Source organism: Lytechinus pictus, chromosome 7 (assembly GCF_037042905.1).
Source record: "Lytechinus pictus isolate F3 Inbred chromosome 7, Lp3.0, whole genome shotgun sequence".
In the NCBI taxonomy this organism is placed as follows: domain Eukaryota; kingdom Metazoa; phylum Echinodermata; class Echinoidea; order Temnopleuroida; family Toxopneustidae; genus Lytechinus; species Lytechinus pictus.
Genome location: NC_087251.1, coordinates 33,173,249 through 33,196,638, shown reverse-complemented (window position 1 = coordinate 33,196,638; position 23,390 = coordinate 33,173,249). Strand labels below are relative to the sequence as shown.

General features: G+C 36.5%; 1 protein-coding gene across 2 annotated transcripts; it reads right to left on the bottom strand.

Moving 5' to 3' along the window:
- Positions 1–14,012: 14,012 nt before the first annotated feature.
- LOC129265815 (monocarboxylate transporter 12-like) lies at positions 14,013–20,896 on the bottom strand. 2 transcript variants are annotated; one of them, XM_064101437.1, is made up of 4 exons: positions 20,450–20,896; positions 18,401–18,550; positions 17,101–18,156; positions 14,013–14,507 (listed from the first exon to the last, which is right to left on the bottom strand). In XM_064101437.1, exons 1-4 carry the CDS (start codon positions 20,643–20,645, stop codon positions 14,377–14,379), a joined length of 1,533 nt encoding a protein of 510 aa, XP_063957507.1. In that variant the 5' UTR covers positions 20,646–20,896; the 3' UTR covers positions 14,013–14,376. The 2 variants fall into 2 exon arrangements, with proteins under 2 accessions (XP_063957507.1, XP_063957505.1); XM_064101435.1 differs by lacking the exon at positions 14,013–14,507 and having other exon boundaries at positions 15,839–18,156; positions 20,450–20,701.
- Between the last annotated feature and the right edge of the window lie 2,494 nt (positions 20,897–23,390).

The window sequence follows — 23,390 nt, the reverse complement described above, 5'->3', positions numbered from 1 at the left end:
TACGACAATTTATAATATTATATGATAATAATTTCTACATTGTTTGGTTAAATAACTACAATTGATATTCCATATCAATTTACTTTAATTGAACTAATTACTTTGTACAGAAGTCTGATAACTGATGATTCAACTTGTAACAATTTATGTCATTTTATACTCATGATGTTTTCTTTTGTCTTCTGTACAATGCAGGGGGTTTCCCGTTTTCCCGGTTTTTTCTTCTGTTTATGATTAATAAACACTACACAACACATCTGCCTGTCCATTCGCTCTTATCTGTCCTCTTGTCGTCCTTGATGAGTGAATGGTTGCGGCCGACTTCGGCCCCAACACACTATTTCTCAGACAGAAAAGCTCAGAACTTCTATCATAAGTAACTATGGTAAAGTCATGTTCCAAACTACTAAATGTAGGACATGTATATTATTATCGTCGAATAGGTGGTGTATGGAAGCTTAAAAGTGCCACCCTTTCATATAGATTTTCCAATATCTCACTATTAAGATTTAAGAGTTGTTTTTTATAGTGAAATTACAATGACGGAGAATGTAACTGTGTCGTACTCTCAACTGGCAAATATACAATCTCAATCGCATCAGAAGTTTCTTGGACACGTGTCATCATGTTGTTAGAGCACTTGTGCTCTCCAGGCTTGACTTTGGTGGGTGGTTGCACTGGCGGATCCAGGGGGGGGGGGGGCCACAGCCGGCCCGTGCCCCCTCCCCTTTGAGAGGCACAATTAAAATTTGTAATGTAAAAATGCCGTTAAAACAGAAGTGTGCCCCTCCCCCTTTCCAAAGTGAAAACCTTTTTTTTTTGCTTGTCAAACCCCCCCTTTTTTTTGCTTGTCAATTTTTTCCTTGGGAAAATGTGCCCCCTCCTTATGAAAAATCCTGGATCCGCCCCTGGGTGCTTGCTTGGGGGTATTAGTAAACAAGATCTAGGAAGACTTGAAAGTATCAACTTAAAACAAGGCCCTTGAAATAGGCCTATCCTTTCGGCTACTGAAGTATGTGAGTATAATTCATGTAATTTTATTTCTGTAAACGTACAAGTTTTCATTTACTGTATATAAAATTGCCCGTTGGGGAAAAATATGAGGGAAAAACTCATCCGGAGGACAAGTTCAAAGATGACAACTTCCCCAGTGGGTATAGCTTACCAGGAGGACAACTCCCTCAGATGTAACTCCCCGGAGGATAAGTCCCAAGAAATTCCCCAGTGGGAAGCTCACCCGGAGGACAACTCCCCAGATAACAACTTCCTCAGTGGGTAACTCCCCGGAGGACAAGTCCCAAGAACTTCCCCAGTGGGTAGCTCAACCGGAGGACAACTCCCCAGATAACCGACTTCCTCAGTGGGTAACTCCCTGGAGGACAAGTCCCAAGAACTTCCCCAGTCGGTAGGTCACCCGGAGGACAACTCCCCCAGATGCCAACTTAATATAAAATCATTCATTATAACTTATTAGATCTAAAATGAACAAATATGGTCATGGATAAATAAATAAGCCATGCAGGATCCGGAGGGGCCGAGCCGGTAGGCTGGTGGCGGGCGCAAAACATCTCTGTGAAGGACTACCGATGACGAGATAGTCGCTCATCGAATGAATTATTCTAATCAACTTTAATTCTTAATTAGGCCTATATCGATATATCTATGACGCTGAAATTTGTAACATACTCATAAACATTACATCACCGCATGCACATTTACAAATCCTAAGTAATGGGTAAACTTGTATCTTATAATGGTGGAATGCACTATATAGCGTACCTAAGGGCAGGGGCGTCGATCCATTTTTCAGATTGGGGGGGGGGGGGGGCAAAATTATGAATCGTTCTAAAGCGCTCGATCACACCAAACAAACTCACCCACACACACAGGCCTAATTATATATATATGTATGAGAAAGAGACTCGGAGACATATCTCACCAACAAATTAATGCGAGCGCGAAGCGCGAGCTGAAATATTTTAAAATGCTGACCTGAAAACAGGAATGGTATCTGTTTAGGACTGTTTGTAGCAGTAACTTATGTGGAGGATACATATCTCACTACACTGATAATATTCTGACCTGAAAGATTAATTTTTGGTACTAATGATTAGGATGGGTATCTAAAATAACAATAGATGCGAGCGCGAAGCGCGAGCTGAAAATTTTGATATTTCGATCTAAAAAAATTGACAGGTTAATGGACGTTTTTAATAAAGAACAAGATATATATTCAACAAAAGATTATTGCAAATCGGAGCGGGACTTCTTTTTAGGTTTAGAACTGAGAACGGTACATTCTGTTTACCTAATTAATCATGAAAAGTATGGGTTTTGGTACATAAATGATGCAAGCGCGAAGCGCGAGCTGAAATTTTTTATATTCCAATCTGAAAAACGGACATTTTGAGCACGATTTTAAATAAAGAACGAGTTGTGTATCTCAATCTCGCTTGCTGATTTCTGTGTAACACTGCAATCTTATTTTATTTTTGCACATGCATGTGGAATTATTGGGGGGGGGCAAAACGATATGTTTGCCCCCCAATATTTTCATTGGTGGGGCGATCGCCCCCTGCCCCCCCCCCCCAGGATCGACGCCTCTGCCTAAGGGGGGGCAGTCTGCCCCCCTGACGAGTCGAGCAAAACAAAAGGAAGCGAAAAAAAAGAAAAAAGGGGAAGGGGAAAAGAAGAAAGAAAGGGGAAAACAAAAACTGGACAGCAGACTGTCGGAAAAAAATATAAACTGTCAGGCACACGGGACTGTTCCAACTGATTCGGTTTTTTAGTTCCACCATCTTTGTCGGTAAATGTCAATAAATTGTACACTTTTATCGGTAAATTGTGATTTTTACGCAATGCGACTTTTAGAGCTCTCTGTACCGATAGTGAGGGCGGACTAGGCTGACCAGGGACAGGAAAAAGGTAAAGAACAACTTTTAGGAAACATAATTTTAACAATAAATATTTCACTCGCGCTACGCGCTCGCATCAATTTTTTTAGTTGGATACCTAAGATAAATGTCTAGTTTTCAGGTTGAAATATCAACAATTTTCAGCTCGCACTTCGCGCTCGCGTAAATTGATTAGTAAAAAACAATTTTTTCACGGTTACAAAAAAGTGCTTATATTATCCAGTTCTTAGGCCGGAATATCAAAAATTTCAGCTGGCGCTTCGTGCTCACATGTAACAGTTTAGGTATACATCCATCCTGTTCATAGTTAAATGAAGTGCTTAGAATGTCCGGTTTTCAGGTCGGAATATAAAAAATCAAAAATATATCATTAGAAACCAATTTGTTCACGGTTACAAAAATTGCTTGGATTATCAAGTTCTTAGGTCGGAATATCAATATCAAATCTTTTAACTCGCGATTTTCGCTCGCATAATTTATCAAGGAAGATACCTATCCTATTCATAATTAAGTGCACAAAATGTATCGTTTTAGGTCTATTTTTTTTTAAATCAGCTCGCGCTTCGCGCTCGCAATTATTATTTTTATATTATTTTAGTGTAAATTGTTAGGCACGTGCAAGTGAAAGTGAAGACTTTTTAGGGGTGGGGCTTGTCAGATTTTTTGTAAACAAAAATGTCCCCCTCGAAAATCCTGGATCTGCTCCTGGGTTGGATATAGATGAGTATTGGTCGTCGGACGTCGGTAATCGGTACTGACATCTGTCGGTAATCAAGGGCCTCCACCCCCCACCACTGGAAAAGGCCTAGCTATACCCGTACTTACACATTCCTCTGGTTATTACCGTCCCCCTTTCTATCCTATGTTCCCGATCCGATAGCAAATATCAGTAGTAGCAAGATCCCAACTGTTTTATTGGGCACCCCCTGGGTAACCTTTCCCAACTTCAGTGCCACTTCTAGACCTACACATCCAAACATGTATGGGGGGATGGGCTGCAAAATGCAGGGCAACGAGGACTGCGAGGTGCCCAAATATCCTCGTGTATTGGAAATTTTATGACCGAATGTATATTTTCTGCACGTTTCACATCATGTAAAAAGGCTAAATAATAATTGAAAAAATGTTCCCTCGCAAAGCGAGCGAACAAATTAAAAGCAAATTAAAAACTGTTGATATTTGGGCAATGATTATCACCAATTTTGAGGATTTTGTAAAAAAATATGCCTATACGTCCATGCCTACTACCCCCCACCTTGCTCATCCTTGTCGCTTGCCCCCCCCCCCCCAGACGAAATATGCCAGGTATCTGGTAAACATGTTTAGGCCTATACCTCTTTTATAATAGTTGTTATTCACCTTTACGGACGATACTTGAACTTTACGGAAAATATAATATATATATTTATATAATTTTGTTTTGAACATTTTGTTAGTAGTCATTCACTTTATCTTCTCATTCTGTGTTTTTGTTCTACTTCTTCGCCTCCTCTGCCTTCAAATGGATTGGGGGGGGGGGAGGGGCCAACGGGCAAGCGATTCCTAAGATTATGAATGTTGTTCCCAACAATAATTTTATTTGAAGAAATTGCAGTTTTGTATGTGGTAGCAAGATAAGTTTTTTTTCGATGTCGTATGTTTCTTTTTACCCTTCTTTATTTTTTTAGTTTTCTTTCTCCTTTTTTTTCCTCTTCCCTCTCTCAAAATAACAAAAAATGACGTTCATTTTTTGTTCTTTCCTTCATGTTCTCTCTCTTTATTTCCCTTTTTTTCTTTCTCACTTCTCCCCTTCCTTTTCTGTCCTCTATCTCCTTTCTTTTCCTTCTTCTTTTCTCTTCCCTTCTGTCCCCTCTCCATTTAATTCCTTCTTTGTCTCTCTCTCTCTCTTCCTTCCTTTTCTCTCCCCCTTCCCTTTTCTTTTCCCTCTCCCTTTTCATTCCCCTTCATTTTCTCTCCCCTTTCCCTTTTTTGTCTTCCCTTTCTGCCCTTTTGCTTTCTTGTTTTCTTCCCCTTTTCTCTCTCTTAATCCTCGTTTTCTTCTTGTTGTTGATCTTCTCCTTCTTCTTCTTATTCTTCATCAACTTTTCTTTTAATGTAGGGCTTCTTCATTTATCATTCTCATTTCCTCTTAATTTATTTTTCGATTGTTCTTATTTTTTTATTGTTCCTTCCCCATCATTTCTCATTTACATTTAAGAAAATGGATAGGCCTGATATAACTTAAGGCCTATAGAGCGGACAACATGCAATGCAATGTAAAATTTCTACAGTGTTCAGGTTCAAAAATAAAAACACAAATAACATGAATAAACTGTATGTATGAATGCCTAATGGGGATAGCCCAATCAACCGTTAAAATGGAAATTAGACAAATATGTAGACGTAATGAATGTTAGACTGTCTGGAAATTAGACAAAGTATAAATTAGCCGAAGAAGTTAGACCAACTTCACATTAGACCAACTGCAATATAGACAAAATGAATATAGACCACGTGGGGATTAGAGGAACTGGTATTAGACCAAATGCAATAAGACCAAGTGACAATGAAATACATTCGACGAAATGGCAATTAGACAAAACGAAAATTGGACCAAGTGACGATCAGCCTAACTGGGCATTACACCAAATGGTCATTAGACCAATTAGCTATTAGACCAAGTGGTCATTAGCCCAATTGGCTATTAGACCGAGTGGTCATTAGACCAATTGGCTATTAGACCAAGTGGTCATTAGACCAATTGGCTATTAGACCAAGTGGTCATTAGACTAATTGGCTATTAGACCTTGTGGTCATTAGACCAAATGAGAATTGGACTAAGTGGGTTTTAGACAAGACCAATATGGGGAGAACTTGAGTTCAAGGAGCATTTTGGGGTAAAAGTTGGGAACCGGTCTATTTCACCTAATTTGAATGTGCTGAATCTGATAAGACCGGTTTCCAACCCAATTTTTCATGTTTTGACCACCTAATTTGCATAAACAAAAGGCTGCCAAATTGACAATTTATAATCTTATTTCTACAACATTCTTTTATGATATTCGCTTTCACCGATATGGATACTGCAAGATCCTGCATACTTAACATGTACCATTTGGGAAAATTGGTTATTTCTGTTTGCGGCTAATTAATTATGCAAATTTATGCATATTTTGCAATATTATGCTATAATTTGATAATTACACCTAAAATGTTTATAATTTTTGGTACAAACAGCATTTGTATCATTATGATAATTGTTTGGCCCTTAAATATAATATTCAAGTAAATTTTTATATGTATTTTATTGTTCTTTGATATTTCTTTTGTGTTCTTGTATTTTCTGCCATTTGCTTTGTATATGTTTGATATGAGATCTTTAAAAAACTAATATCAATGGCAGACAAATATTAAGCTTCAATGATTGAATCATTTGATAAACTTCTTTTGCCACAACTGTTAATTGTACTCAGGAACAAATACACAAACATGCTCACACACCCACACCTGTATATAGAACGTAATATACTTGCAAGGTATATGTAGTAGACATGCCCAATATAAAAACATTGATGCTGATCCTATAATCATGATAATTACCACATTCAATGAACCCGTAAGAAAAAAAGAGTTTAGAAGTTGGAAAACCTGTAATCATGCTGAACTTAAATTTCTTGAAATAGATATATCAAAATGTTTTATAACAGATCAAATAATCAATTAAACGTATGATTTACGCAGTGTAGTTTATCAATCGGATATAAGTATCAGTACATTGTTATTATCCTTGTAGCAAAATTATATCTTTCATTCAGCTCCATCAGAACTGCAATGATGGCAGTTAACCAAAGAACAATTTGTAATAAATACAAAGGGTCTGTATCACTGGATCACATGGGCGGAAATCCCAGGGGGGACAGGGGGGACGTGTCCCCCCTACCAAAAATAGTAGGGGGGACACAATATCAAATGTCCCCCCTACTATTTTTGGTCTTTTATGATGGAGAAAAATGCGTCATTCACATTCGAAATAAAACATAAATTTTTGGACTAAATGACCTTACATTTTGGGTGAAAACCTTCTCTTTTTTTTTTGGGGGGGGGGCTTGTCAAATTTTCCAGAGTGACTAAAATAAGATGAGGGGAAGACTCGGAAAATAAAAAGAATCTTTCATGTCACTATATGAAATTTTCGCTCGCGCTTCGCGCTCGCATTGCCTGTCAGGTGATTTTTTAATATGGAGCTTAAATATAAAATTTGGAAGTCAATATACATTACACATTTCACCTCGAAAATCGAACTTTCATTATTTTGTGTGATTTACAAACTGATTTTTAAAAAAGTGCTTTGTAAAAGTGAAAGCTTCATGGTCTGAATATTGGCATTTTCTGCTCGCACTGAGCCCTCGCAAATATCGATTTATTAAGTACCTATTATTTTTTGTATTTCATTTAGTTTGAAAAAAAATCAAGTCTGATTGTCAAAACGTATCAGATAGCGCTGGCTACTCGCTCGCATTTTAATTGGCGATTTATGTATGTCTCAATATTGATTTTCATGACAGTTTATCAAAGATTTCGGCTCGCGATTTGCGCTCGCATTAATGGTTAAAAAATATTTTGACTGATGCATTCTATTCATAATTACAAAATTGCTTGAAATGTCCAGTTTTCAGGCCATAATATCAGATTTCTCGCCCTCATTAGGCATTAATAAATAAGATATTAATAATTTAACGATTAAATTGTCCCTTTTGTTTCATCTCGCGCTTAGCAAGAGGAATAGGAATATAGTCATCATTTTCATATGACATGTCCCAAGGATGTCCTGGTCCTATGTCAAAACTCAAATAACAATTAAAAATATCAGCTCTTTATTAAGTGAGATCCATATCCACCTCACAATTTCCCTACAAAGTGCTTGAAATATATAGCTGAAATGGACTCTTTTTCATTTTTTTCACGATAAAAGAGGTGTAGAATGCCTAGATTCTAGGTCTAAATCTGAAACACGCGCATGTTTATTTAGATATTCAACTTGTTCTCTATTTAAATCATTATCCAGTTTCAGATCACAATATCAACAATTTTCTGCTCGCGCTTTGTGCTCGCATTATTAATGTAGAAAGATCCCTTATTACTCATCCTTTTCATGATTTACAAAACATGAATAGAGTGTCCCGTTTTTAGGTCTAAATCTCTAATTTTTCTGCTCGCGCTTCGCTTGCATCAATTGGTTAGTTATATAGCTACCCTGTTCACGATTACGAAAATTGATTAAAATTTTCGATTCTTTTTGTAGAAATGTCAACAATTTTCAGCTCGCTATTCGCGCTAGCATTATTTGATTGTTGAAATATGTAACGTCTTCATGGCTAAGTGCCAGCAGTCCTTAACAAGTACCTTTTCAATCAGTTCAAAAAAAAAAAAAAAACATTTTATGGCTGCACTTTGCAATCGCATTATTAATGTTAGGACCGGGTGTAAGGAAGGCCCCCAATTACTCATCCTTTTCATGATTTACAAAACATGAATAGAGTGTCTCGTTCTTAGGTCTAAATCTCAAACTTTTCCGCTCGCGCTTCGCGTTCGCATCAATTGTTTAGTTATATACCTATTATATGTTTTAGTTACAAAAAGTGCTTAAAATTTCCATTCTTTAGGCAAAAAAAAAAAAAAAATTAAGCTCGCGCTTCGCGCTCGCATTATTTGATTGTTGAAATATGTAACGTATTCATGGCTAACCTTTTCCATCAGTTAACATCTGCTCGCAATTCGCGTTCGAAGTAATTATTTAGTATACATCTTTTTCAGGATAACAAACATTGCCCAGAATGTTCAAATTTTAGGAAAAAATACACAAAATTTCCCCCCCAAAAAAAAAGAAAAAAAATTTGCTCGCGCTTCGCACTCGCATTATATAGATAAGGATTATGATATTATATATTTATGTTGAATTATATCAAAGAATAAAGCTAAAAAGTGGCCTTGAGGACTACTCCTTCAATGAAACACAAAAATCATCTTCGAGCGGCCGATCGGGGATTAACATATGGATGAAAAAAAATTCGCCCCCCCCCCATTGGCGAAGGCTGGATCCGCCCCTGTTGTCCCCCCCTACCTTTCGGGACAGATTTCCGGCCATGCTGGATCACTTACTAGTTTTTTTGGTCATTACCGATTTATTTATTTATTTGGCAACGGTACATTTTCCCCAAGTCAACCATCACAGTGCTAACTGAAAACCACATCTTTTATCCAATCCTTGCCTTGGAAGATTCTTTGACGAACGATACTGAATACAGAAGAGGAAATGATAAAAACATGGGGCTAAACACAGATTAGCTCCATGGTTAAAACATGGGCAAAACAAGGTTTCCAGCCCAGCCACTGCCCAATGCAGAACAAATTTTCACAGTATGTCCTAAGGTTAAAAAGTGCTAGAGATGCATGTTGAAGGTAAACCAGCATGGAGACAGTTGCAGAAGTCCAGTGGCAGTCTAGAGGTTATCCGGTCATGGATGATATTTTCTGCACCACTTCATGTAAGACAGTGTCTGATCTCAGCAATTCTGTGGAGCAGGTAATATGCAGATTGGCAGACATGTGATGTGTGTTTCTTCATGCTCATTGTTCTATCAAAGACTACGCCAAGAGATCTAGCCTTGCATACTGGAGATATATAGCTTCCTCACCTATTAAGACTGGAGTTGTAGTCATAATAATTACGCATATATATGGAGATGACAGAACAATATACTTCGCTTTTTATTGTTAGGCTCCAGGAAGTTGACCTTCATCCAACATCGAATCCTCAAATTTCAGCACCAACAACAGCAGCTGCACGAACCTCTGTATATTTACCTTTTGGATCAAAAGTGAGGTATACAGCTGGATGTCATCAGCATAGAAGTGTATACCAAGACCATGTTGCCACATTACAGAGCCAAGAGGAGTGATGTACAATTTGAAGAACAGGGTACAAGGACAGACTCCCAAGGAACTCCATATCAAATGGTAGTCACAGGAGACTGCATGCCAGTAATGAATACAGCTTCATACAGCTCTGTTGGCAAGGTAAGAGGAAACCTGCCATCGGAGTGCAGAATCATCAATTCCAAAACAGACTGTCAGTCTCCTAAGAATAATGACATGTTCACTGGTATCAAAACCGGTTGACAAGTCAAACATAACTTAGGCAACTGCTTTCCTCATAGAAAGAGAAATCCTGGCTCTACAATCGAAGAAATTCTCGACCTAGACTTTGATGGTGATATCTCAGACTCGCATGCAGCCTATCAGAGCTGGGTAAGCTATTGGATGCTGTTGGGTTTAATACCGATCAAAACAAGTGGATTAATAATCACCTACAGGAACGCCAAACATGCCAGGAACCCACCATCCTCTGAAAGATATCTTCGTTATCAATTTGAAATTAGTCTATCTTATGAAGATATGAAGATGTGTGAATATTAAAAGTTCGATAAATGGCCTAGAAGACATTACACAATTCACTGCGGTATTGAAAAGGTGCACTCCGAGCATTTTAACACCTGAAACAAGATCTGGTTAGACAGCAGATTCTCTCTTAAGACAAAAGTTTAGGTTTTCTCTATGGATCTGTGACATGAGAATCGGACATATCTCAAGAACTCAAACACGATGACTTCGATACAAACTGCCTCCGCAAAATACTTGTACTAAATTTGTTTGATTTCAACAATTAAAAATGACTTTTATAATATGAGGCTGCCCTATTGATCAAGCCATCCAATGGAACACCAAATCGATGATAACTGACTTTGATAATTCAACACCCCGAATGTAACTAAAGATGTATATCAAGCTGGGGGAAGCTGGATGCCTGTAAGTTGGATGAAGCGGCAATCATTGATAGGACAGGTGCAGTACTGCATTGGAAAAGATATATTATGGAGATGCACATGTAATCCGTTAATGAAGTCCAATGATTAAAAAAAAAATTATTAAAAGGATATGCAGTGACTTATTCGTTGTGGAACTTTAGAACATCACAGTCTGGCTTTTAAAACACGGAAAACGGTCTAATTGATAGGCAAAATGAGAAATTAGATGGATTATATGTGGGTTAAGTTCTGATAATTTTTGTTCAATATTGGGACAATTTGACGAGCGTAATGGAGTAAAACACAGGACATCTCATTTTCAGCAGACGGTTTTCACTTCATTTTGCTGAAGAAAAACACACTAAATATATATACATGTATGTGTGATCAGATTCTGCTGGTCGGGAACATAACTACTCCAAAGGATATTAAATGCAACTGATTGACTATTAGGAGTTGAGAATTACAGTACTGTTATGATTCAAATTTAATAATTCATCATCTAAAATTGTAAATATGAATGAATTGATTGATATCATAATTCAAGATACCATTTTATAATAAAAATATAAGCAATTAATAGTGACATTCGCTTGAATACAGATAGGTTCATGAAATTCGTTGGATCTCCACCAGTGTGCTTTTGAATGGGAAGGCCCTCCGTGCAGGAGTTTACCTTTGTATGCAGATGTGGGTGTGGGAGTGCGTGCATCTGTTTATGCCCATGGATATATGCGAATAAAAAAGTGATTACATAATCAAATCATTGAAGCTAATTATTTTCTGCCATTGATATTCAATAATTTGACAGATCCCATAACAAAACATGTACAAAATAAAAGGTACAAAATACAAAGAAATTCAAAAACAATAAAATACATTATTATTCACTGTGATATTATATTCTAAGGGCCGTACAATTATTTATAATGATGTAAATGCTATTTGTACCAAAAATATAAACATTTGAGCTGAAATTATCAAATTATAGCATAATGATCCAAAATATGCATAAATTTGCATAATTAATTAGCCGCAAACAAAAATAACAAGTTTTCCCGAAAGGTACACGTATGTATGCAGGATTTTGCAGTATTCATGTCTGTGAAAGCTAATATAATTAAAGAACATTGTCGAAATAATATTCTGAATTGTCAATTTGGCAGCCATTTTGTTTATGCAAATTAGGTGGTCAAAACATGAGAAATTAGCTTGGGAACCGATCTTATCAGATTCAGCATATTTGAATTGTGTGAAATAGTGTGGTTTCCAACTTTTACCCCAACATGCTTCTTAAAGTTTATATAGGCCTCTTTTTCCAGAATGGGTCTAGTCTATTTAGCACATCTGAAGATTAGACCAAGTGATATTAGACCAACCGTCAGTAAACCCTTGGTTACACGGTGATTTGTTGCTTAATTTATCATTATTCATAGGAACCCTTTTGTTTCCAATATTATGCCGAAGTACACATTCAATTTAAAAAAATTGCAGTATTTTTCGAATCTCGTCTTTTTTTTCATTTCTCATTCTTGCCTTCTACTACTCATCAAGTTCTAGAGGCCATTATCCTTGGATACCAGTTTATTCATTCATCTCCTTCCCTTCTTCCTTGTCGAGTGTTGTGGCCCAGTGGATTAGTACGGACTGAAACAGAGGGTCGTGGGCATGGCCCTACCTATGTTTTGCCGAGGGGGGGGGGGGGGTTGCTGCGTATTTTATTCACCATAGACAACACCCCCTGAAAATCAGGTAGGTATATGCTAAAAAAATATAATATACTTTACACTATGTAACCAAAATCACGTTCAATTTTCAGTGAGAACCCTTTTTTTTGTTGTTGCTTGTCACTGAATTTTCCTGGTCAAAATCACATGATATTTTTTAGTGAAAACTTTTTTTTTGCCTCTGAAATAATTCGTGACCCAAATCACCTTCTTTTTGGAGTCACCCCCTTTTTTTCTTTTTGCTTTTTAAATTGTTCTTCAAAACCAGCACCCTAGCCAAAAAAAACGTTCTTAAGGCCCCGTTCCTGGGTTCAAATCCAACCATGGCATTGCTGTTGTTTGTAGTTTTATTAAAAATATCATACAATATTACAAATAGAATGTACGGTAAATGAAAATAAGATAAAATTACGGCTGGTAGCCCATATTCAGCTGCAACTATAATTGTTGCTGCTGGTCTTCCATGGGGCCAGTGCAATGTAAGACAACTAATATGACAAATCATAAAATGAAATATAATCCACTGATAATGATACAACGAATTACAAAACAAAACTAAAACAAAACAAAGTAAATATATTTAAACATAAACAAGAGGTACAACTTAATAATAATTATAGTGTGTAAGGTGATTTCTAAAGTTAGAGTGAATGGGAAGTTGTCGTAGATTAGTGGGTTATTTATTATATTCTGTGGAAGCTCTGTACACGAATGTTCTTTTACAATAATTTGAATTTGGTTTAGGTAATGAAAGCATACGTTGCATAATTTCATTACAAATTGAATTGAATGAATAATACTGAAATGTCTTTTGATTATAACACAATGCCGTTGCTACGCAACGCATCTATCGATTGATTGATTGATTGCTTTTATTTTCTCATTCACATGCATTAGATATATGTTCTCAATGTAATATATACAAATGTAATATACAACAAATTAGTAATGTAGTATTAAAATTGGATAAATGATATCAAGAAAATGTACATGTATTAAAGAAAATGACAAATTAAAAGAATGCAGCATATACAGGAGACATCGTTGGCAATTAGTCTTGATAATGATGATAGCGGCCTCTATTGAGAGCATTACATGGAATATTGCGCCACATTTCACTATCACTGGAGAATTAAAACGAAACTAGTAAGAGTGAAATTGTTTAACTTACTTCAAATTTATACATTCATTTATTTATTTATAAATTACATCTTGACAAGGAAATGCATTACTTAGCTCGAACAAAATTTATTCAAAGTTTTATACTTTGGCATGTGTGTTGATGTTTACAGAAAGTGTTCGATCGATGCCCGTGACGCAGAACGCTTTCAAGAACATAGACAATGTATTGTCAAAAAAATACACCAACCAAACAGTTTTTGTCGAAAATTGGTGAATCAAAACAGTAGTTTCCACCTGGGCTCTTGACAAACGATATATTTGCATTTTTTTTGTCAGCTCCGGTTCCGGTTGGCCAATTTCCGACAAAGACCTCACAGCTTTTCATTGTCATGTGACCAGCATTTTCAATACATATACTGTGTTCTAGAATTCGTTCTGCCTGGCGGTGCGAAAACTCGCTAATTTCCTTCCCTGGACGCGACGATCGTCTGGTGGATCTCCCCCTGACGATCGTCTGGTGGATCTACCCCTGACTGTCGTCCAATGACGATGGCAAAGTTTTACCATGTAATAGCAGTTTAATAACTTAATTACGAGGTAAGGTGCAATATTGTCTTTACATGATATTTCAATGTCACAACATCAGCACAGCTATTATAATTGCTATATACAGGTGAACTTTCCAGCCGGCTTTCCTCTTCTTTTTTTACTGACCCTGAAAGGTATATCCCATTATACACCTTTGTGAAGTATCTGTGGGGTTCTCGTTTAGTTCGCAGTGGGTTCCTTCAACTTCTCGGCAATTATTGATGGAATTATGAGACATAATTCAAGGATTTCTACCCCTGCGATGAACACATATGAAGCGTTGAAAGATCCCCTCACATCTGCGAAATATCCTGCACAAATCAATCAATAATTTAATATTAAATTTCCAAAGTTTCCAGTTGCCCGTTTCGTAAAGACTTACAATTTGGCAACTTTGATCCATGAACATGATGGAAGCCTTGATTTGCTGAGCCCTGTTACTTAATAAGGGGTTTTCACTCCGCGGCGGACGGATGATTCAAGAACACTTATGTATTGAAAATGCCCCTTAAATGACAATGAACGGCTGGGAGGTCTTTGTCGAAAATTGGTGAAACGAAACAGCAGTTACGTCCTAAGTTCTGAGCTGACGAAAACTTGCAAATAATGTCATTCGTCCAGAGTCCAGGGCGAAGCTGCTGTTTTGATCCAACAACTTTCCACAAAGAATTCGTGGCTGCTTTTTGTCATGAAGGGCATTTAAAAATGCATTCGCTATGTTCTTGAAATCGTTCTGCGTCGCAGTGCGAAACCCCCCAATGGCACAGTCACTGCAAAGGGAAGTCTTTGGGAAATGGGTCCGTGAGCTTCACCTTTATCGAATGGAATAAACAATAAAACAATAAAGGAAAGGTTTTTTAAATGGTTCTTGTCAGTGGCCCGTATTCTGAAGTCGGGTTTAACTTAAACTCAGGTTTAATGTTGTGGTTTAAGTATGGACAGCCAATTGTTACATAATCACTAACAGTAGAGATATACTTTCAGCTCATTCGGCCCTCAAATTATTCATAATTGTGTAGGAAATATAAATAGATGATTGTCTTCACCATCGATGAATCAGGAAAGAGCACAGTAAACATAAGAAACATACAACTTAATAAAAATATTTTGGCTTCCCATACTTAAACCACAACTTTAAACCCGAGTTTAAGTTAAACCCGACTTCAGAATACGGACCAGTGTATTTGCTTAATAGAAACATTTGTTCAAAGTCAAACAATATTTCATATTCCAGCATTGGTCAGACAAAGGTATAATTTATAATCCTCCTCACCCTGGTAGTACATTATTTGAAGAGCTTATTCTAGACTTTGGTATAAATGTTCAGGACAGGAGGAAATATATTTTTTAATAAAAAATATACCAGCTGATTGTTTAGTTACCTCTGACTTAACCCCACATAAAATTCTCGATGAAATCAGAGCCGCACTCTTGAGAACTCAGAAAATCCCAAAATATGCATATATCATTCTACTTGTGTTCCAGAAAAACGTATAGCTTTTTTGGAATGTTCTCCAACACACTGATGGGGTCAATTGGGAGAAAGTTCATGTAAATAACTTTAAGTGCACTATAATGACACGTATGCGCTCTTTTTATTTCAAGTTATTTCATAAAGCAATAGGTTTGAATGATTTCTTGTATAAAATTAAAAGGAAGGACTCCCCTAATTGTTCATTTTGTAACAGTGACCCGGAAATCTATTTTTTTTTTCTTTTTATTGAATGTCCTGTTGTGAAACCCATTTGGGATGAAATTATGAATGCTGTTATCAAGAAAACCTCTACAGAATGTATTAAAATTTGAAAAGATGCTCGGTTATATTAATGATAAATTCGTTACATATTTGTTTCTTTTGCTAAAATATTATATATGTATCTGTAAATTCAGGACAAGCCACCAACTTTTAAGGTTATAAAACGTATTTGACCCCTAACAAGGATATTGAATATCGTATCGTATTGCCAAGAAAAATAATAAACTTACAAGTCATTTTCGGAAATGGAGATTTAAGTTGTAAGATAATTTAATATAATTTGCCTTTTGAGGAAGGAGTTTAATTAATCTTTAATGATAGGTAAATTAGCTGATTGTTATCACTGTTATTACATTATTGCCTGTACTATACTATAAGGGATGAGGAATACTTAGAAGAGACAAAGTGACTGCTTTTACCACTTGTTTATCACTTATTTTTTGTTGATATGCTGCACTTTTTTAATGTAAACTAATAATGTGTATGCATAATGCTGCTCTTTTATTTTTTCTTATCTATGTTTTTTTAATTACTTGTATTGCTTTTTAGTGATTTGTTACACAAAATCATGAAAACCCAATAAAAACTTTTTAAAAAGGAAGAAAAAATAATAAAGCAAAGGTTCAGTGCAAGATTTTTTTTTAATCTGAGATAACGTTTCACAATGAGTTGGGATTATCTGAGGTTTAGACCAAAATGAAGACCGTCAAAACTCTCCTTGTAAGTTCCACCTGTGATGGTGACTAGAAATCCATCATTATGCTACAGACGTTAAAATCACTTAGATGAAAAGTTCCGTTAATTATCTTCATTGCATTGTTGCCGTTTCACATATCACTTAAGCTTTCTCGGCTGTTCTAAACAAAATCTGAATTTAATAGTGATGATAATTTTGATGCCGAATATGGTTATGAACATTAATTATTATTATGATTCTTATCTTCAAAATAATGCTATTATCGATACATCATTAATATCGTTAACAATATTATTATGATTATCAATAGTAGGTTTGTTATCATTTTCACTATGATCATGACAATTATGACAAGAGCAATATGCCTTCTGATGATTTTCGGTGTTGGTGAAAAGGATAGATATTATTAAGGTATAATATATATTCTTAACAGGGACTTTACGGGTCTTACCACATAACAAAGATCCGTGGAAGAATCCAATTCCACAAACAATCTCATAAGAAGCCAGAATCACCGGGAAATGTGCCCGAGGCGCCCTGTCCTTACAGATGACCAACGACAAAATGTTTCGTTGAGCAATCGTGAATGCCGAGATGAATGAAGTCACAATCATGAAAGCAAATCTTGGAGCGAAGATATTCCACAAAAGTGATAAGATGTTGAGTAAGGTAAAGAAAAGAAACAAGGATTGGCCAGATAAAAGCTTTGATTTCTCGAGGTATCCGCCTAAAATTCGGGCTACGAATATTCCAGCCCCCGCAGAGTAAGGTAGGCACAGTACCTGGGATATAGGAATATCAAGAGCAATCGCACATGGGATGAGATATGCATACCAACTAGAGTCTACCATATGCAATACAAGTGTGACCAGCATAAGGAGAATCATCCAGCGATCTTGATTGTATATAGAGTCTGTGAAGATTCGATAACAATTAGAACAATCATTCAGACATTTTCGCATATATCCTTTTTCTAACATAATATGCATGTTAGACACGCCCGTGATTCTTTTACCAGTAGCTGATTTTTCAGGTGTTATCTCTTGGATGTCACTTAACCATGCGTTTTCATTTTCTGATCCGATTTCATTATTTGCCGGATTTATTTCAGCGTAAATACCGCCAACGTGTGATTTATCCCCGTCATTGCGTGTTTCTTCCTGGATACTTGGTCTGGAGATAAGCGCTTCTATTTCGGACCTATCAAATTGGTCTTCAATTTCTTCATCGTCGGTGTTAAAGGGCCCAAAATCGTTCCGTACGACGCCCTCTACGTCGAGATCAACCATCAAGACGAAAGGTATAAGGTGCGCCATGATACCTCCAATAATCATCAAGGACCCTCTCCAGCCATAAATCCTCATCAGGTAGTCTGCGATCGGGGGAACTAGAGCCACTCCGATGGCGAAACCTGATGTACCAATGCCGTAGAAGACTGCAAAGGCCTCTCCAGACTGATCGCTCAGAATGATTACCAATGAAATTGACAGGATGCTGGAACCAAGACCTGTGCAGAGAGAAGAAGGGTGTTTCGTCATTATTTATAATCATCATCATTATTATAATTGTGATGATCATCAGTAGTCAGTGTCATTACTGATATCTAGAATGCTTTTTCTATCAACGATACAAAAGTATTTCACTATTGAGCAGAATCAACAACATGACATTAATCGATTGCTTACTGGAATCGGGTTGCCCCTGTATGGGAATTGGAGAATGTAGTATAGTCAATAGATTCATTAACATACCAGCAACTGATAAGAAGACAGCTAATTCTATACCATTGGTTGCAATGGATACCAGAAGGAGTCCTCCTGTTGCGAGTATTGCACCTGTCACCAGAAGACATCGCCGGAACCCGCCGTGGGGTCTTCGATAGATGTACGCAATTACTGGACCTGTAGAAATCGAGAAAATATATAAAATAAATAAAGATATATTATATATATATATATATATATATATGTATATAAATGTGAGAAATTATACATATACAACAGCTTTGGCAACTCTTGTATCTAAATGCGTTGTGAAAGAAATGAATGAAGAGAACAATGGTAGTCATAGCTTAAATCAAGGTTCCCAGAGCTATCTGCCCTCTGGAAAAATTGGTGATGCCGAAATGTCTCTGCCGGGAATCGAACCCGGGCCCCCAGCTTTGAACGCCGATGCTTTAATCACAAGACCACAGAGAATAGGATCGGGGTCGCCCTATAACCCGTCTCTGTGGTCTAGTGGTTAATGCATCGGCGTTCAAAGCAGGGGGCCCGGGTTTGATTCCCGGCAGAGAAATATTTTCGGCAACACCAATTTTTCCAAAGGGCAGATAGCTCTGGGAAACCTTCATTTAAGCTGCGCTTATCATTGTTCTCTTCATTCATTTCTTTTTTTTTAATCGCATTCGAATTGTCAATGTAAATGCGAGTTCCAACTTTTATTTTTGAGAACGAACATTTATTTGCCTTAGACTCTATTTTCAGTAGTTTCGTTTATTTTTTGTGATAACATAATTATATTCCTGCAAAAGCATGCAAATCTGTGAATGTGTTTATTGCCAAGAATTGTTTTAGTTCCGCATAAACTTATGATTCTGCGGTTGTCTTTAATGCTGTGGTTGCTTTTATTTCTGTAAATATCTTATTTTTTGAAATTGCTTTATTTGCGAGATTCTCTATTTCTGAACGATGACATTCGTTTGTAAAATACACTACTATTTCATTTACGATATTTTTTTTTCTAAATGAGACTAATGCTTCTAAAATCTTTTCTCTATGATTGACAAGGTTTATTTCTGATGTGTCTTCTATTTCTCAATCATATCAATTTCTGGTTGAATACTTATTTCTAACTAAAATGTCTTATTCGTCATTTCTGAATGTTAATATTTCTGAGACACTACTTTTATTTCTGAGGAAGTTGATTTATTTCTAAGAAACGGCAATTTTTTTTTAAGAGACTGCATTTATTTCTGAAAGACTACATGTATTTATTTCTGAGTTTCTTAATTTTTTTGGGATTGTTAATTTTGACCCTTTTGGCTGCCCATATGGTGTCTACACTATGTTTTCAAGGGTCAAGCAATATTTTTGGACAAGTAACTATGATAAGCAGTTGTCCATTTTGCCTAAAATCCAAGATGGCTTCCAAAATTGGAGTCTAAAATGGCCGTCGGTACTCATAAATGAACATATTTTATTCAATATCTGCCTGACAGATATGATTTTGGTGTCTAAACCATGGTTTAAAGAGTCAAATAATACATTGGGACAAGTTACAAGGACTGTCAGTGGTCCAGTAGGCCTATGTACAAAAAAAAAGAACAATATAGCTTCCAAAAATGGAGTCTTAATTGACTGCTGTTACTGAAAAATGTAGTTCATTAAAAATCCACCTGGGAGATATTATTGTGGTGTCTACACAATGTTTTCAAGGGTCAAATCATTTTGGGACTGGTAACGATTTTGCCAACAACAAAAACCAAGATGGCTTCCAAAGTGACGTCTACATGACTTCTATCACTTAAAAATTGTCATAATTCATACAATATCCACCTGCAAGAAATAATGGTGTCTACCTTTAAATACATTGGCAAATGTAATCCTGTGGATTCAGGAGTAGGAACGGGTTAACATTGTTTGGTTTATCCGTTCATAATTATGTCTTAATAAATACAAATGCAAATCCTTGTTTGTTTGGATAGCAGGTTGAAAAATGTTGTGAAAGTTGCTGAATTTTCTATTATGGAATCACCCTATACCCTTTTTTTTCAATCTACACCAAACTCGTATTTCGTTTACCTGGAACGAATGAAAGTGCTTCGAATAATCCAATAGCAAGACCAATATCAGTTGACGATAGTCCTAATGTCCGCTTCAGGTCCGGTAGATAAACCCCAATGCATTTCACAGTTCCTAAGAAATGACACGTCTGAAGAAACAAAGCCAAGATCGTTTTAAGGGCGCTTGAATTCCTGAAAATCGAACAGGTTTCCATCTCATTTCTGACAAGTTCCAAGGTGCGATTCTTTTTTTACAGCGTTGTTTTTTATTCCTCCCAAAAATCTTTCTGCGAGGTTCTCGGAACTGGAGTTCTTCAGGATCGCTAGTCTAAATAATCTTGCAAAAACTTAAAAGGAGTCTGACTCCGAGATACTTTGTTGCTTCACGACGGGAACTTTGTTAGTGATCATTCCGATCATCCGCATAGGCAATACCAGATTAATGATCATTCTCTATACAGTAATCCGACTTCAGATCACCACAACATGTGCGATTCTATGTCATGCATACAATATTTTCTTGCTTATAAAACCTTTCGTTAGAAATTACCATATAATACAGCATCCGAACCGAATCGATGATGGTAGGCTATATAATGGACAAAATATGAATAAATAGAATTTGGTGTTGAAGTTTTATATTGTTAAGGTGAACCCAACTGGAAAGGGCCTATTTATAGCACGGTATAAACTTGAATACCAGTACATAGGCCTGTACAGAGGTGAATACTAGCCCCAGTTTACACGGTTCCCTGCCCGGAAGGTTAGTTAGTTTCATGAAACCTTTTGTGCAGTGGCGTAGCTACGGGGGGGGGGGGGGGGAGGGAGGCACGTGCCCCCCAAGGCCCTGAGATTTGGTGTGCCCCCTCAAAAAAAAGGGAGAAAGAAGAAAAGATAAAGAAGGGAAAAGACAGAAGGAAAAAAGGAGAGGAAAATAAGAGAAGGAAGACGAGTGAATAAAATAATGTTGGGGGAGACTTGCAAAAAAAAAAAATATTTCATGTTACTAAATAAAATTTTCGCTCGCGCTCTAATTGCCTGTTCGATGAGATTCATATCTTGCTCAATAGGCTGATATGGAGCTTAAAATATCAAGTTTTAAAGTCAATATACAAAACATATTTCAGCTCGGACATCGAGCTTTCATTATTTTTTTCCATTTACAAATTTAATGCACTCTGCAAAATGTCCGTTGATATGGTCTACATATCAACATTTTAAGCTTACGCTGCGTGGTCGCATTAGTTGATTGCCAAGTTCATATTGTCTTCGTGTATTCCATAAAGTTCTCAAAATATCAATTTTCAGATGTGACTGTGAAAACGTAGGCCTATAAGTTAGTGCTGCGCGCTCGTATTTTGATTTGTGAGTACTCTATATCAATTCTATATAAGCAAAAAAAAACCCAGGCCTTTTCATTATATTTTATTTAAAAAAAACAGCTCGCGATTTGCGCTCGCATTAATTCTTAAAAATGTATAAACCATCGTAATGCGTATTCATAATAACAAAAGGCTTAAAATTTCTAGTTTTCAAGCCTTGCTGTCATTACGCATATTAGATTAACAAATAAGAAAATAACATTTTAATGAATTCCTAATAACTAAATTAGGTCTTTTCAGAATGGAATATCGACAAGCTTATGAATAATAGGAAGATATAGTCATCATTTTCATATGATGACAAAATGTCCCGGTCCTTAAAATAAAAAAATATCAGCTCGCGCTCGCATCATTCAAGTGTGATCCACATCCACTTCACAATTTTCGATCACAGTACTTGAAATAGTGTTTAAATTGACCTTTTTCAGATCGTAATATCACTGAAATGTTTTCAGCTCGCGCTTGCATTATTGATCTTCATGATTAAAAAAATGTATTCAGAATGCCCAGATTCTAGGGCTAAATCTAAAACATGCGCACGCATGTTAATTGAGATAGCCTGCATGTTCTTTATTCAAATATGCTTGAATTATCCAGTTTCAGATCAGAATATCAATAATTGTTCGCGCTTCCCGCTCGCATTATTAATAATACCCGATTAGCCATATCCTATTCATGATTTACGGAATATGAATAGAGTGTCCCGCTTTTAGGTCTAAAATCTCAATTTTCTTCGTTCCCGCTTCGCGCTCGCATCAATCGTTTAGTTACATACCTATCCCATTATGATTACAAAAAGTGCTTAGAACTTCCAGATTTTAGGTCGGAATATCAAAAAGTTTTAGCTCGCGCTTCGCGCTCCCATTATTGAAATATGTATCGCATTCGTGGGTAGCTGTAAACAGCTTAACAGGTCCCTTTCCGATCATGCTAGAACATTTATTAAAAATTTCTGCCCAGAATGTTCAATTTTCAGGACAAAATACATGAAAGATGAAATGATTTGCTTGCGCTTCGCGCTCGCACTTTTTTTATATAGGGCTTATGAGATTATTTTATAATTATGTTGTTTTATAAGAATAAAGATAAGAAGTGACTGATCGGGGAAAATATAGGTGAAGATAATTTTGGGCCCCACCCCCTATTGGCGAAAGTCAGATCCGCCCTTGTGACACATACACCCACACAGAAACAAAATGTTGCCCCCCCCCCTGAAAAGGCAAAGACCCCCAGTGCCCCCCAGGAAAAAAAATCATAGCTACGCCATTGCACTTGTGGAACCTGTTTCAGTACGGTTTTCCAATACCATGTGAGTAAAAAAAAAGATACCTCACAAACCCCCAATTTAAGGATAAGATATGTCGTGGACACATGAACGAATAATCATTATATATGACTGGAAAGAGTATCTTCTGCCAAAAAAATTGATACCATATTCATGTATATATATGTTGGATTTTATTGCAATAAAAACTATCAAAATACAATCACAAGCAGTCAAAGACTGAAATGAGTGAATGTTTACATGTACAAATAGAAACATAACAAAATATAAAGTAAACATTATAAATAAATATT